The sequence below is a fragment of the Oncorhynchus kisutch genome, linkage group LG13 (genome assembly GCF_002021735.2).
Source record: "Oncorhynchus kisutch isolate 150728-3 linkage group LG13, Okis_V2, whole genome shotgun sequence".
NCBI classification, from domain to species: domain Eukaryota; kingdom Metazoa; phylum Chordata; class Actinopteri; order Salmoniformes; family Salmonidae; genus Oncorhynchus; species Oncorhynchus kisutch.
Genome location: NC_034186.2, coordinates 56,450,349 through 56,466,722, shown reverse-complemented (window position 1 = coordinate 56,466,722; position 16,374 = coordinate 56,450,349). Strand labels below are relative to the sequence as shown.

At 41.4% G+C, this 16,374-nt stretch overlaps 2 protein-coding genes across 6 annotated transcripts; both read left to right on the top strand.

Moving 5' to 3' along the window:
* Nucleotides 1–157: 157 nt before the first annotated feature.
* Nucleotides 158–9,749, top strand: LOC109902140 (rhomboid-related protein 2-like). Of its 5 annotated transcripts, XM_031786602.1 has the most exons (9): nucleotides 158–273; nucleotides 633–677; nucleotides 3,046–3,297; nucleotides 4,502–4,650; nucleotides 6,693–6,805; nucleotides 7,212–7,312; nucleotides 7,418–7,478; nucleotides 7,606–7,667; nucleotides 8,423–9,749. In XM_031786602.1, the coding sequence occupies exons 3-9, from the start codon at nucleotides 3,061–3,063 to the stop codon at nucleotides 8,597–8,599; spliced, it is 900 nt and encodes a 299-aa protein (XP_031642462.1). In that variant the 5' UTR covers nucleotides 158–273; nucleotides 633–677; nucleotides 3,046–3,060; the 3' UTR covers nucleotides 8,600–9,749. The 5 variants fall into 5 exon arrangements, with proteins under 5 accessions (XP_031642462.1, XP_031642463.1, XP_020353839.1 ...); XM_031786603.1 differs by having other exon boundaries at nucleotides 160–677; XM_020498250.2 differs by lacking the exons at nucleotides 158–273; nucleotides 633–677 and adding an exon at nucleotides 816–1,591.
* A 4,237-nt stretch (nucleotides 9,750–13,986) lies between these two features.
* Nucleotides 13,987–16,346, top strand: LOC109902141 (gap junction alpha-9 protein-like). The gene has a single exon (XM_020498251.2). It carries the CDS (start codon nucleotides 14,005–14,007, stop codon nucleotides 15,493–15,495), a length of 1,491 nt encoding a protein of 496 aa, XP_020353840.1. The 5' UTR covers nucleotides 13,987–14,004; the 3' UTR covers nucleotides 15,496–16,346.
* Nucleotides 16,347–16,374: the final 28 nt, after the last annotated feature.

The window sequence follows — 16,374 nt, the reverse complement described above, 5'->3', positions numbered from 1 at the left end:
GATTTCATTTAAAAATTTTATGAGAATTGTTTTAACACCAACCATAGTAAAACTATTGCAAACTGTTTGTCTTTAAAAAATACAAAACATATATTTTTTTAAAGAGCCGTTTGGGAGCCAAAAGCTCTTTTTGTTGATCTGAACCGAACGAGCTGGCTCACTGAAAAGGGCCGGAATGCCCATCACTATTAAGGGGAAGTGTGTCTGCACTCGTGCGGCAGCGTGATACGTACATGTTTCTGAAAAGACATCTAAACCCGTTTTTGCTTTGGGGTATTGTGCATTTTTTTCAATTCAATTTTTTTACTAGCGTCATAGCATACATATCGGTGAATCGTTGTGACATATCGAATAGGATTTCTAGTGTAATCAATGTGTGATAACTACGTAAAAAATGTATCAACGTGTTAAATGATTATGTGACGTGCAGTCAGTCATATTCAGGTCCCGATTGGTGAACAAGCTTATTTGACATGTCAAATAGTGTTATTTGACAAGCAAAGACCCAAATGGCGTTCCATATCCGAATACACTCTATGACTTGAGGAGTTATCAGGTTGGGGGTAACTATTGTGACAATTCCAAAATGTCTCATTTAACACTACTTCCTATCCCCATGGGCACTTATGAAGATCTGAGAGGATTGGTGTATACAGTGTTGCCAACTAATTTTCAGGGTAAGTTGCTAGAGGCAGGTTGATTTGTTGCTAAAAGTTGCTAAACGACGTTGTGATGTCTTTGCGTGATAACGTAAAATGCGTCATTACGTAGAATACACAATAACGTTACTCAAATTGACTGGCCATTGAGACATGTTGATTGATGTTGTAAGCTCTGTTCAAGATCAAACATTCGTGACCAACTATATTCCTTGGGTTTGGCTGTCAAATCTGTGCTGCTGCAGTCTGCCAACAAGGATTTGCAATTTGCTGAAATTGCTTCTGGCCTGCTGCAAACGTCACTCACAAATGTACTTTTGCAGCCAGGCACGTGTGTTGTGACTGAGTGTGTGACAGAGAATATCGTTGTTTGTGTCATTTAGAGGGAAAATGCGTGCATTTGAGCATTTGAGTCACTTTTCAAAAGTTGCTAAAAGTTTCAAATACATTTTTAAAAGTAGCTAAATTTGTTGCTAGGTGCTGTTTGAAAAAAGGTAAGTCTGAAAAGTTGCTAAATCTAGCAACAAATTTGCTAAATTGGCATCACTGGGTGTATATGTGAAAATCAACAAGCAGCCCAATAGTCAGTACATGTAAAACTTAAAAATAATTAATAATTAATAATAATTATGGGTGTCTCTCTTTTGTAATGGGCTCTTACACCCTCTAGTGGTACAACTCGTATTGTGCAGAAATTGCATTGATAGGATGCTTGATAGTACAACAAGCTTTTCCTTTGGAACAATTAAAATATTTGAACACCAGAATCGTTGATAAACAAGTATATGACTCGTTTGTCTGTGGTCCACGAAACAACGATGCATATCACACAACTATGTTGTTGATGGAGGACATTTCATCAATGGGGACCTCCAGCCAAAGCCTCAAGCCCATGATGGCGTCACCGGTCTCAGGTGTTACCGGAAGCGCAGGTGAGTTGTTGCAAAATGCCTGCGAAATTTGCGCTACATTCAACTTTTTAGATTTATGAAATGAGATTCAGTAGTCTATTCGTTTCAAGTGGGGGTGCTTCAGTGGTTTGTTTGGAAAAGGAAGGAAGTTCGTAGCAGGAAAAGCGAAGGGAGGTCTATAATTATCTCAAGTCATTTATCAGAATTGACCGTCATTTTCCCAAGGACAGTAGTGAGGATTTTACGCGCCTTGGAATGTCCGGACTGTTTTAGAATTGCTTGAAAATATAAAAACAAAATAAAAAGTATTAAAGAGAAACTTCTACAGTAATTTCTATATTTTAAGATGCTAGTGGAAACGTTGAGTTGAATCATTTTACACGACAGCACTACCAATCAGTAACGTTACGTAAGTTACTTCTAAACTTTCCAAACACCATTGCCTGCTATATAGGCCTCTGTTATTACGGAAAATGTGTAGACCAACTTCTGTACTGAATGGGACATGATCATGTGTGTGTGGGTTACGTTTACATGGTTCATATATACAGGTAAATTGGGGGAAAAAAAGCCACGTTGTCAAAAAAAGGGCTTAGGAAAATTCACTTTGAAATTGTATTGATGGGCTTGTATTTCTGTCACTCATATTGACCCTACAGTGGCAGACTCCAAAGTAGTCCAATATATCAGCCATTGATGTATTAGGCCAGGGTTCCCCAATGGGCGGTCCGAATTGATTTGTACCCCCCCCCCCCCCCCCCAGATTAAAAAATCTGTTACCCAGTATTCCCACACATTAATAGAGTGGCATATGTGATTGTATCCCAATGTAATCAATGTTTTAATTATTGTTTTTGCCAAATACTATATCTGTTTGGGATTCTTGCAGTAAATTTTCTGGCCCCATGACCATCAGCTCAAATAAATATCATCCCATGGCTGAATGTAATTGGGGAGCCCTTTATTAGGATAATTCCAAAAAGCATCTGCTCTGTGTTCCAGGAAGATTTGTATAGCTACTGTAATTGTCCCTAGAGACAACAATTGTATACGTCAAAGCTGAACTTCAGCTCTTTCTCATGTTTATCACAGCATCAAATACCTCACTAATGTGTCGTTAACCCTGTAGCTACTCAACCAATAATTCGGAAGACAATATCTCACCCTTAGTTTTGTTAATCTGACGCAAACCCAGCCCATTTAACACAACATACACTCTTAGCAAATCAATTGCTGTTACATTGAATGGTGCAATCCTCACCTTTTTAATGGTTTTATTCCATAAGAAAATCCTCTGCCTGTGGTCTAGTTTCCCAGACACAGATGAAGTCCAATTTAATCCGTGTCTAGGAAACCAGTGTCTATCGACACAATATTGAAAAGACAATGACATACTTTCATAGAGATCTGAAATGTATTGTGTTCTTCCCTGTCAATTCATTTGACTGTAGGACTCATCCACTCTATTTGTCTAGGCTACGATCTGAGTGATGGACAGAGACATTGAAGAGCAGGACCCCCTCGCTGTAGACCCTGTAGACAGAGATGGGAGACAGATGGGGGATGCGGGAGGTGATGATGACGGGAATAGGAAGGTTGGATGCTGCGAGAGGTTCCATCGCTCCATCTCCAAGTGGATGCTTCCGGAAGAACTCCACGAACAGTACCGGGAGCGAGCCAACTGCTGCCCCCCTCCCATCTTCATCATCCTCATCAGCATCGGAGAGGTGAGGGTTAAAACGCATCATGGTTTATACGCATCCTACTAATGGCAGCGCAGCATTGACAACAAGTAGCCTCTTTTGCATCTGCATACGTTGTTATGATTGTGTTATACCTGAGTGAATTTTCGATTTCAGGAAATGCTCTGGACATGGTATTTAAAGAGAGAGGTGCAGCTGATATTATACCTCCACCATGGTTCATTGGACAAAGCCTATGGGGAAATGAATTTTAAAAATAAATACATGCCAGAAATAAGGTCTGTGGTAAACACAGGCTTAGGAGATCTATAATCTTAATCAGCTAATGTCACTTTTTGTGAGTTTTGAAGCACATAAAGTACAAAGGCTTCATAATTCATAAAGGTCATTTTAACTGACCTATTATCTCTTAGAATAAAACGTCTCTCCTTGGCCTGTGTTAACCTCAGACCTTATTTTCTATGTTTATCCCAAAACCCTATTCTTTCCCCATTAATTTCCCCCATAGGAATGGCTGAACGAACCAGAGGGAACTCATTTCCGTTTTTTAGGACTACAAGCTGGCGAGCTCCATTAAATGGCCAACCATTGGTATTTGTGTATTCACACTCTCTGAGTTTGGATGTGGCTAAGGTCCAAACTGAAGAGCTCTTGTACCAGACATTCCTCTCTCTCCTTTTGCTGTGGGAGGTCTCGGCCAGCTTATCCATCTCAATGTCTGAATTCATCCAAGATTCTTAGAGCAATCCCTAGACCTATGCGTTGGCTCAATGAAAATAGAGTTTGAGCACAATTAACATTGGGACCAGGGTTTAAGGCTATCCTCCCAAGGAATGTGATTGTAATCATACACCACGTACACCGTGTCCATGACATTTCCCAGATATTTTAGTAGTATGGTGAGCTTGTTGTGGCAAAATAATTGAGATGTGTGTTAGTTATTAAAGGTGAAATGAGTCTGTGAGTAGAAAAATGTGCGACGTCGACGCAGTTTGTTAAAGGAATTTGTCTAGGGTTCTCTCTGCTCTTCTCATTAACTTTGTTGCCATTGTGTGTTATCAGTTTGGAGTATGTTTGTATTTTGCTATAATGGTCTGCTCTGCCCATACTGCAACTCAATGCAAAAGGCTGACTCATAGCTACATTTAAAGCAACTGTTTTAGCCTTTCAGGACCCCTCCTGTCATTTTGTAGCTAGTCACTGATCTAACCTGTGTCTGTCTGAACAGCTAGCAGTGTTTATCTACTATGCGGTGTGGAAGCCCCAGAAGCAGTGGGTCACCCTGGGCGAGGGCATCTGGAACAGCCCTCTCACTTACAAGTCTGATCGGCGGGAGGAGGCGTGGCGCTTCGTCTCCTACATGTTTGTCCACGCTGGGTAAGGGTCACCTCACCTCACACAGATGCCCAAACCCACTGGAGATTTACCATTGACCAAACTTTTTAGTCCAGGACTAGGCGTAATCCACAGGAGGCTGCTGAAGGGAGGACAGCTCATAATAAGAGTGAATGGAATGGTATGAAACGCATGGAAGCCATGTGTTTGAAACCATTCCACTGATTCTGCTCCAGCCATTACCATGAGCCTGCCCTCCCCAATTAAGGTGCCACCAACCTCCTGTGGCTTAATCTGTGTCCAAAAGAGTAGAGCATTGCAGGTCATTCCTCTTGCCACATCTCACTGAAATGATTCACTCTCTCTCATATCATCTGTTTATATAACACTTGGCCACTGCTAAAGCAGTTCTGGGTTCTTCAGAGTTTGAGGTCACGATTCAATCCAAGTGAAAGGCTTTAAAAGGCCATTTCCCAAATGTTCACAGAGCTTGCATTCACTGTAAACACGTCGGCTCAAGCAAAAATAACCTTTTAAAAGTAAATTGCAGTGTGCACGTTGTTTGTGTTTGTGAGTCTTTCCACAGGTTCTGATTCGTTGGTAAGACATTCACTCGGCTATCCACTCAATCATACTCTCACACTGGCGGCGCTAGGGGGTAGCAAGATGGTGGTGGAAGCACCCTCTAGAATAGGCCTGTTTTAAATTGTCAATATATAACCAAAGTTAAAATATTTCAATCAAATCAATCAAAAGTAATTATAAAACCATTTTTACATCAGCCGATGTCACAAAGTGCTAAATCCACAGGATTTCTCTCTCTCAAAATCCTGTTCTCACGAACGTGCTCTGACTGCTCAGCAAGACGGCACAGCCTACATAACGCCGTGCCTCCTCATTGGCTAAGCCAGAATTTCATGAATTTGAATGGTTGTAAAATCCTGTTAATTGAGATACTGTATCTTCGGACTATGTAAAAGTTGCTTATAGCTAGCTATACCCTATGAAAGTCTCGCCTACTTCCTGGTGCAAGTCCTGTGCTGTTTTTGAATGGGCTTCAATCTTATATTATCAAATTCATGAAAATGTGGTCATTTAAGATATGTACAATTATATTCGTATTCATGGCTTAATTTACTTCTACCTGATGCCTTTTATGCAGATTTTAGATCGCATTTTTTCTCCAGAATTGTGGAATGTACCCTATAATGACTTTTTACCAGAAATAATTTAAGAGGATCTTCTCAGGTAAAATAATGTTTTTGAGGATGTGTTGAAATGTACTTTGCTTGCAAATACGTGTCAACCAAGCCGTCAGCTAAAAGCGGAACGTTTTGCAGTTAACATTAACTGGCAGCCTGACCTTACGTATCCACATAACATGATGTGGGTGATGAAACAATGGAGCCTCATTTCATTTTTAGTGAAGTGGGCGGGGGGGACAGTTGGGTGACGCGAGGGAGCGTGAACAGGGTGGGACCAAAGTTGTGGAAAGCTGAACTTTATGCATATACTCTGCGATATCGTGTCGATTTTGACCAATAAAAGCTGACTATAGCTTCTAGCCCCTACTGGATTGGCTGTTGACGCCTGCGTTCTAGTTTTTCTAGCAGCCACATAAGAAGCTGGTGGTTATCCGATTTTTAACGTTGATATTTCAACATCAACAAAAATATTTAACCTTTATTTAACTAGGCAAGTCAGTTAAGAACAAATTCTTATTTACAATGACGGCCTAGGAACAGTGGGTTAACTGCCTTGTTCAGGGGGGATTCGATCTAGCAACCTTTCGGTTACTGGCCCAATGCTCTAACCACTAGGCAACCTGCCGCCCTATTAGCTGGAAAATATTTAATGCTAGAATGCAAAGTTGTTTTCACTTTGGTTGGCAATTTTACCTTCTGACACTTCTGCTTCTGATAGATTTTCTGTGGCTTCAATGTCAATGATTGATGAACTTCTCTTTGACAAGCACCCCTTTGCAATGACCAAGCTACCCCAGTGAACATTTCCTGGCACCACCACTACTCCTAAGTCTCAACTCCCATGTCTCCATCTCCTCTCTATGTCTTCCTTCCCCACAGCGTGGAGCACATCCTGGGCAACCTGGTGATGCAGCTACTGCTGGGCATCCCACTGGAGCTGGTCCACAAAGGCTTTGAAGTGGGCATGGTCTACATGGCAGGCGTCCTAGCAGGTGGGCATCCACATACACCCCCTTTTGTCCATTGACGCACAGTCAATTAGACACAGTTGTCTTCAAAGGTCTGTTACGACTGAATGAAGTTGCTTTTAAGTTGACTCTGTTTTAGCTAGTGACATGAATAGTATAGCATGTGATTGGTTAACCAACACAATGTGTGCGACAGGTTGCCTTAGTTATTATTAGCTCACTTGTTACATACCTCTTCTGGATTTTTGCTGATCATGACTGTACAATGCTAGCAACTCACAGGCACAGAGCTGTGTAGATGGTAATCACGTTTCACACTTAAGTCTCTGACATTCTTTCGTTTCTCAAAAGTTCGATTTTTCCTGTTTGGGTTTCATAGCTGAAATGTCTATAATGCTATAGATGACCTTCTCATGCATGTTGTCCTCAGGCTCCCTGGCCAGCTCCATATTTGATCCCCACAGTGCTCTGGTAGGGGCCTCTGGGGGGGTATATGCCCTCATAGGTGGATACTTCATGAACGCTGTTGTGGTGAGTTCTGGCTAACTGCTGATTCTACTATTTTTAGCTGTTAATTTTTTTCTCTCTCTCATTATTTCCCTGTTCTTTCCTCTTGTGTAACTCCCTGGCCTACAGAACTTCAGAGAGATGATTCCTCTCCTTGGAGTGTTTCGTATTGGAGTGATTGTGATTATCGGTAGGTCCCTTCCTAGATCCACTCAACTTATTTTCCCACCAGTGCCTCAAGGTTTACTGTTCCAGCAGCGCCCACGCCTCTGTGGTTGTATTTCAGTAACTAAACGTTCAATGTTTTTTCTCTCAAGTCGGGACAGATGTCGGATTCGCCCTTTACAGAAGATTTCTTACTCACGACGTTGGCTTGAAGGTAAGACATCTTTTTTTGTTTGTCCTGCATGCCCTTTCTCTTCTTAAAATGCATGGCATTGAAAGATTTTCCACAGACAGATAAGTATTGTTTCAGCAGAGAGCAAGGCTTTTTTAGAACAGTCTTTAGTTCACAACTGGAGAGGCTCTTACGCGAAGTCCAACCCTAGACCAATATAACAGTGAGTAGATCTGGCTTTTATCAGTGTGCCTAAATAGAAAACTAGAGAGAAAAAAACTGCAGTAGCAGTACCACCCAACTGCATTATATGGCTTACAGTTACACAGGACTGACTAATCTCTAAACCAGATTGCCCTCTACACACTCTGTCACACACACATCCTGTCTGTTCCCCCTGAATTATTGCACCCAAGCCATTCCTGTCACTAGACTGTGATGAGTGTGATCCTTGATTTTGTTCTCTGCTTTAGGAGAAGAGGAGAGCAAGATAAGGGTTGCAGCTGTTTGTCTTTCCAGCAGCCTAACTGACTGGGCTATAAGCTACTAATCTATCACCTGCTTCCCCTCTCTCATCTTGCTTTTATTTCATGTTTTCTTGGTCTTTGTGAGAAGTGCGGTTTCAAATGCACTGTCTGCATTTAAACTGGTCCTTCTATTTTTACTGTCCACCCTTTGCATACTAACCACAGCGACAGGGCAGAGAATGCTAATTGTAAGGCTGTAGCACAGCATGACTTTGTTGGTTTGAAGGGGAAAATTAGACTGAAATTAGACTTCTCCCTGGTCTCCCTCAGGTTTCGTTTGTGGCGCACATTGGAGGAGGAGTGGCTGGGATGACCATTGGTTACGTGTTCTTCAGCGCCTACAACCAGAAGCTCCTGAAGGACCCGCGCTTTTGGCTTTGCATAGTCGGCTACGTAGTCTTCATCTTGTTCGCTGTGCTCTTCAACTTCTTCCTTTCCCCTGCATAATTTCACACTATACAAATGAATGCGTTTTGAATAACGGAAATAGGACATTTCAGGGACTTGGTAGGTTATCTAAAAAAATGTCAACCTCTACTGCAGGAGAGAAGAGATTTAAATTGAAAGAGGGATTCCTAGTTGAAGTGTAGTATTTCACTCAGCGCAAATTATCTTTGTTACATGTTTTTTTTTGTGATGTTGATAATGAAATGCATTATTAATTTGATCTCTAGGTTTTGTACTGAACTCAATATACCTCAGTTAATTGGTGTTACGGGTATTTTATTCCATATGATGTTTGTCCTGATTAGTCAGTGAGGTAGGACATTATTTCCCCAAGCAGGTCCTTTCCTCTAAGTTTTAGATTGGCCTACAAGTGTGTGTGTTTAGGTGTGTTTTGGGGGAATTTTCAAGCCATCAGGAGCAAGTGTGTCATCTGTTGGTTAACGGCATGTCAATTCATAAACAAGCCATGAGAATGGCCCAATGCCAGGTTATTGTTTCACTTCCCCGTTGACAGGATGAGACACTGTCTGACAATAGCACATATCAATGTTAATCTGCTCACATATCCTTGGCTAAGCCTCTTTCAAGTATAATTTATTGAAGGCATGATATTAATTTGTGTTTCTCTTTAGCTTTTGCTACTTGCCAGCAGTTTTGAATTTCAGTCAGTCTGTTAATCCTTTGTTTAGGATGTTTGTAGGATGTTTGTGTACAGTGGAACAGTAGAGGGCAGCACTTTCCATTGTATATTAGGCATTGTCTATATCATTTCCATTGTGCCACTGTGTATTAGTCTACATAACTGTTTAGTATGACAGTCCATGAGGAAAAGGTCATTGAAAAGGCCTTATCTCATATTTTTTTATTGGTGATATCTTCAAATGTTTTTCCTAAACTTATTTGTGGTGATATTTGTTAGTTGGTATGTGAAACCAAATGGCGGTTCAACAAACCTCTAAGAAACCAATACATACTTTAGGTATTTATTATGTAATTACAACTTGTACAATGTACTTTCAAAGTATATGTCAGGTAGATAGCATAATATTCCAATTGTAAATTACTTGTTTTGTATTTGAAGCTCTTTTTATCTCCAGACTCAATCTTGTATCTTTTCATCACTTTTACATTAAATGTTATTTTACATTTCCAAAATTCCCTTCGGATCTTAGATCTGTGTTGACAAAGCCACGCATAATCCGATCTCTGTGAAAATGATTGGATTATGAGGTTTTTTTTGTTGTGTAAACTCTATTTGGTGTTAATACGACAAATAGTTCATCTTGGCAAAACATATCTTAATTCATCTGGTCTATAGCAAGCCAGACATGGGGGTTAGTGAATGGGTACGGAGCAGAATATTTGCTTGACTGATGTCTGACCTGACCTAGGGTGCCACGCTTCTATTATTAGCTAACAGTGGCTTCAAAAAAAGACAATTGATCGTACCCCAATGACAGCCACCACTCTAGCCAGTTTATGTGGAACATTCCATAGTTCCAGACTCGGAACATCAATACAGTGCCATTATTTAATTGTGTGCTTGCTAGTCTGCTTTGTGGACACTTAAACCATTGGTTAAGAGGGTTAATGAACTTCAGAAAGTACTGATAAATTAGTAATGGCCAAGTTGTCATAAATATTGGTTCTTAAATTCAACAAACTGCTGGACAATAGGCTAAATAAAATCCTCAAACAAGGTTCACCTAATGTGAATCCCTGACTATAAATGTATTTGAATCCGACTCATTTGGAAAGTGAATCAATCCCCCCCAGTGTTGCCAAATGATTTGACCAATATTCTAAAGAGAGAGCATTTCAGGGCAGTACACAGGGTTCTCAGCTGAATGGTATGGTCAGTCTATATTGGGTACCAGTCTTTGGGATTGAACAATGCTAGCTCCTGTAGTAAAGCAGAACCAGACTGGCACACCATCTGCTCAGCAATAATCCACCCAGGATTTAGGGTTAAGGTTTTGTACTGAGAACCAATATTTTCACATTTTCCCTTTTGTGCAGGTCATTAGTTAGAGCATGACAATCTGGTTTACTCATCATGGGGAGATACTAATAGAAAATGTTTGGATTTGGGCCAGTATATATATGTAATTGATTCTTTAGCCAAATTTAAAATGAATGAGTGGGAGGTACTTTGGAAAGCTGGAAAGTGTTCGAGATAGACATTAGGGATTGCATTTGAAAGAATGTGTTCGAGTACTCTCATGAAAAATTATTTTCAGTACGCTTATATTAGTTTTAAATGAAACGGGTTTGAAGGGAAAATGTATCCTGTATGCAATTGGTTGTTCCAATTACTGGTTGTTCTGAAACACAACTGAAAAGAAAGCGTCATGTATTTTCACTGCACTTGATACACTCCACAAACTATAAACAGAGCTTGAAATTGTGGCAGTGCTTATAAATTTAACCGGCTAAATATACAGAACAAAAATGGGAGCCAGGCCCACCCACTGGGGAGCCAGGACCTGCCAATCAGAATTGGTTTTTCCCCCCACAAAAGGGCTTTATTACAGATGTAAATACTCCTCAGTTTCATCAGCTTTCCGGGTGATGTGTCTCAAGACAATCCCGCAGGTGAAGAAGCCGGATGTGGGGGTCCTGGGCTAACGTGGTAACAAGTGACCTGTGGTTGTGAGGCTGGTAGGACATACTGCCAGATTCTCTAAAACAAAGTTGAAGTGGCTTATGGTAAAGAAATTAAAATGACATTCTCTGGCAACAGCTCTGATGGACAATCCTGCTGTCAGCATGCCAATTGCACACTACCTCAAAACGTCAGACATCTGTGGCATTGTGTTGTGTGACAAAACTGCACATTTTAGAGCGGCCTTTTATTGTCCCCAACACAAAGTGCACCTCATACAGCTTAATATGCCACATCTGTCAGGTGGATGGGATTATCGTGAAAAAGAAGAAATGCTCACAAACAAGGATGTAAAAAAAAATGTCTGCACAAAATGTGAGAGAAATAAGCTTTTTTTGTGCGTACAGAAACTTTCTGAGATCTTTTATTTCAGCTCATGAAGCATGGGACCATCACTTGACATGTTGCATTTTATAGTTACATTTCTAAATTTAGTGTACAGGAATTTGATTATTAGTAATAGAATATAAACTTTTAATCTAGTACTCGCACCCATCCTTAATAGACATCAATTGCACATCACACAGATTGGAAAACTCCTATTGGTGTTAGTCTACTTGTTGATAGACAAAATGACAGACCCATGTAACTGCACAGTGCATTGACCAAAGTCGATTATCAAAATCTCATCGACAATCCATTCCTTTGGAAATAATGATAGTATGATCTGGTTAAAGGAAAACCACAAAGAAAGTTGTGTTTTCTGGCCATCACATGACACTATATGTAGGCTAACACATACAATGATCAGAACTGCATTTCATTTTGTAACTGCTTTATAAACACTTTTGTAACTGATTTCAGGTCGAGTTACAGGACCCAGGATTATGCCAACTCCTGGACAAAAAGTTTTGAATATACCCTTAACATCTGTGGTAATCAGGTTTAGGCTCAATTTGAATTGAGGCAGTCAATTTAGAAGTAAACTGAAATTCCAATTCAATGAAAAAGGGAATATCTTTTCCACTACTTCTCAATAAACTGAAAAGGAGAAGCTATTTATGTCAAAAGTTGTCAAATGTTCTGATTTTAAATTCAACTCACTTCCTGAATTGACTGACTTCAATTGCAACAAGCCAGAGTAAATCGATTTCTTGTAAATTAATACAAATATTGTGTCAACTGCCAGAGACAACTTAATTACAGAGGGGAAGCACCGGAGTATGAAATCGGACATGACCCATTGATTGCATTACAAGAGTAAAAAACTATAGATCTGAAAGAGTTGTGGCACAGTCCCATTGCGTTATGTTGTTTAGGAGGGACACCAGAACCAGTAACTGATTTCAAAACAAACTCCCATCACATTGCCTATGTATACCATGATCACCAAACATCTCTCACCGGGGGCTATGGCGTATAGCCTATAACATCTACAGACGGCAGACAAGAGGAAACCTAATAAGTAGGCCGTCTGTCCAGTACAACACCTTTCCATGCTTCACTCTTATATTCCTAGCTATACATTCAAGCCACACTGGACTGTTCAAATTTAAGTTCAGCTAGTCCTTTAGGAGAAGCCAAATATCTTTTTAACCAAGTAATTCCACTGTTTCTTTTTAATTAAGGACATTATTTAACTAACCTATAACCCTGAATCAATAAATGGCAAGCATGAATAGGCTGAAACAATTGCTGTGTGGCTATGATTTATCTTGTACTGTATTGGTAGAACTCTGATTATTGATTTTATCATCTCGCTGACTGACCAGAATCTGGCACTGGCAGCTGTCTCAACTGTTCAGTCATACGTGGTGTACTGTCGGCACTGGAAACCCTGGTAAAATTTGGGTCACAGAAGTTCAGGTGATGCGCATCGACAGATGTGGAGGGGGCACAAACGATTTTCTTTTAAAGCTTTTTGGTGGCCTCATCGCGGCTGGATGACCCGTGGGGATTCAAATCACCGGCAGTCTGTCCATGCTGCTGCAAGGTAAATGGAAATGACTCTCTCATTGATTTCTCTCATTGTTTATAAGTTAAATCACCGAGGGGAATGGCTTTATTTTTGGCAAAACAGGACTACTGAAAGGAGCAAGAGAGGCAAATAATAAACATGATAATCGACGGCCTGCTTATTCATACATTTTGATATCTGCTTTACAAATATGTGATGCTCCATATTCATTGTAAATTTACATCTGTCTTCGATGTACATTGCCTTTTTTTCCCCTGATAAAGGTATGTTACAATTCATTATTTTTATGTCAATGACTTAACCAAGTTTAGTTTTAAATTGTATTTATTGATATGAAAGGACTGATGCATTATTTTAATTGGTAAATCAACCTTTGTGGGATTAAAATAGTCTGTGGAATAATATATTTTCATAGAGTATTTGTTAATGAAATACAGGTTTTAAAACAAACTGCATAGAAAATAACATTTACATGTACTTTTTATGATGTATTTTTGAAGATACTAGTGTAAGAAAGTTCAGTTGCTTATTGTTACACAGCAAATTGTGGCTTGAAAGTTGGTTGAATGGTTTATATATAGATATTAATATGAATAAATGTTGTATTTCACAAAAAAAAAACAATGCGTTTGCTCATTATTGGGGAGGAATGCCCCTTTATGTCCAATTAGAATTTCTGAATAATATTTCTGTCCATTGAGGGGCCTTGGGCTCAAGAACCATCCAAAAGGGCAAAAGTTCCATATAGCCTCTTTAAATGACAAAATTGCCTCGATCCTCTCTCTGCCTCCTACTCACAGACACAACGATGCCCGTGTAAAGATGGGGGATTGGAATTTCCTAGGGGGGATATTGGAGGAGGTGCATATCCACTCCACTATGGTGGGAAAAATCTGGCTCACCATCCTATTCATCTTCCGCATGCTGGTGTTGGGTGTGGCGGCCGAGGACGTGTGGAACGATGAGCAGGCTGACTTCATCTGCAACACGGAGCAGCCCGGGTGCCGGAACGTCTGCTACGACCTGGCGTTCCCCATCTCCCTCATCCGCTTCTGGGTCCTTCAGGTAATCTTTGTCTCATCGCCCTCACTGGTGTACATGGGCCATGCTCTCTACCGCCTCCGAGCCCTGGAGAAGGAGCGGCAGAAAAAGAAGGTCCTGCTACGTCGCGAGCTGGAGCTGGTGGACGTGGACATGGTGGCTGCTCGGAAAACGATTGAGCGAGAGGTGAGGCAGCTGGAGCAAGGCAAGCTCAACAAGGCTCCGCTGTCGGGGTCCCTGCTGCGCACCTACGTGGCCCACATCATTACCCGCTCCGCCGTGGAGGTAGGCTTTATAACGGGCCAGTACATCCTCTATGGCTTCCAGCTCTCCCCTCTCTTCAAGTGTGAGCGTGAGCCTTGCCCCAACGCGGTGGACTGCTTCGTTTCCCGGCCCACAGAGAAGAGTGTCTTCATGGTCTTTATGCAATGCATCGCTGTAGTCTCCCTCTTCCTAAACATCTTGGAGATCATGCACCTGGGCTACAAGAAGGTCAAGAAGGGCATCCTGGATTACTATCCACACCTGCAAGATGAGCTTGACGACTTCTACTCAAGCAAAACCAAGAAAGACTCCATGGTGCATCAGACAGGCATGGCTTCCTCCGGCTGTAATCCCACCATGGCCTCCGCGCCCAGTGGCTACAACCTCCTACTGGAGCGGGCCCAGGAGGGTCACACCTACCCCCCCCTTATCAACCCCTCTGCCTTCCTCCCTGTTCAGGGTGAACTGGCTGGTAAACGGAGCGTGGAAGAACTCAAAGATGCTGCACATAGCCCGACGGAGCACAACTCCAACTCCAATAACACCAGCAGTGACAGCCGCTCACCGCCCTGCGACTCAGTGACCCCGCCAAAGCAGGAGGAGCCAGAGGAGTCTGCACACCTTCCCCCTCACAGCGAGGAAGAGAAGAGGGGGAGCCCAGACTCTCCCAGGCGCCCAAGGGATGCATCTCACGCCTCCTCCTGCCCGACATTGCTAGTAGGCGCCGGAAGGAAAACATGGAGGGTCAACGCTCCCTCAAATTGTTCCACAGTGGTGGAGGGCAAAAGCTCAGACACAGATTCTTATGGGGGTGCTAAGGCCAGTGGTGGGTACCAAGCCCGGACTGCGTCGAAATCGGAACCCAAAATGCGTCCCTCCACCCCAGACTCACTGGGGGACTCAAGTTCAGGGTCACAGCACAGTCCGAGAACACCCTCTTCCAATCGCCGACCATCATCCACAAGCAACGCAAGTAGTAGGCGAGCCCCTACAGACTTACAAGTCTGAATGCTAAGAGTAAAACCTTATCGCTTGTCCCTCAGACAAAAAATACTTTATTTCAAACACAGGGATCAGAAGAACATGACATGAGTTGTGACATTGTGTGAACTGCTTCGGAGGGAAATCTGTTGCAGTAGTCCAGCAAAATGGATAGATGTGTTTTATAAGATGTCCCCTCTGTTTCTGTTGATCTGTATGTGGTAGTTTATTTTTGTATTCACCAGCTTCAAAGCCTCCGTCATACTTTGTGATGACATAAGACACAGTAGATCAAACATTGGGTGTGGGGACTAGCTATTGGGAATATTGACCTGCTTTTAAATGTATTGTGGCTAATAGAGAAAAACACTGGAACAGTACAGATCACACAGCAGTGACAACGTTAATGCTTTCTGTAGGTTTCAGTTCATTTTAAACACCATTGTTTAGAGAGAAACCATGAAAATATGTCCTAATGGCAGCCCAATTCAGAATTTTGTTTCACTAATTGGTCTTTGAACAATCAGACCAGCTCTGAAAAATATCTGATATGAAAAGATCTGATTGATCAAAAGACCAATTATTGGAAATGATCAGAATTGGGCTGCCTGTCTAAACGCAGCCAAAGTAGCTTTTGACCACTGAAAATAGAGTATGTAGACTAAATGATGTATATTGCATGAAAGAATGACCTAATTTCCTATTTATAAAAGCGTATATCTTGGTTTTTATTTTGCATGAACTACTATATGTCCATACTATCATCGTAAAACCATGTAAGACGGTTACAATGGCCCTCCACGTTCTTTTAGGCACAGCTTTTCTTTTAAGGGTTGTGGGGTATTTCAGTTTCTTATGCATTTCAAGTAACGCCAGCAGAGCCTCTGTGTGCACACAGTACAAAAG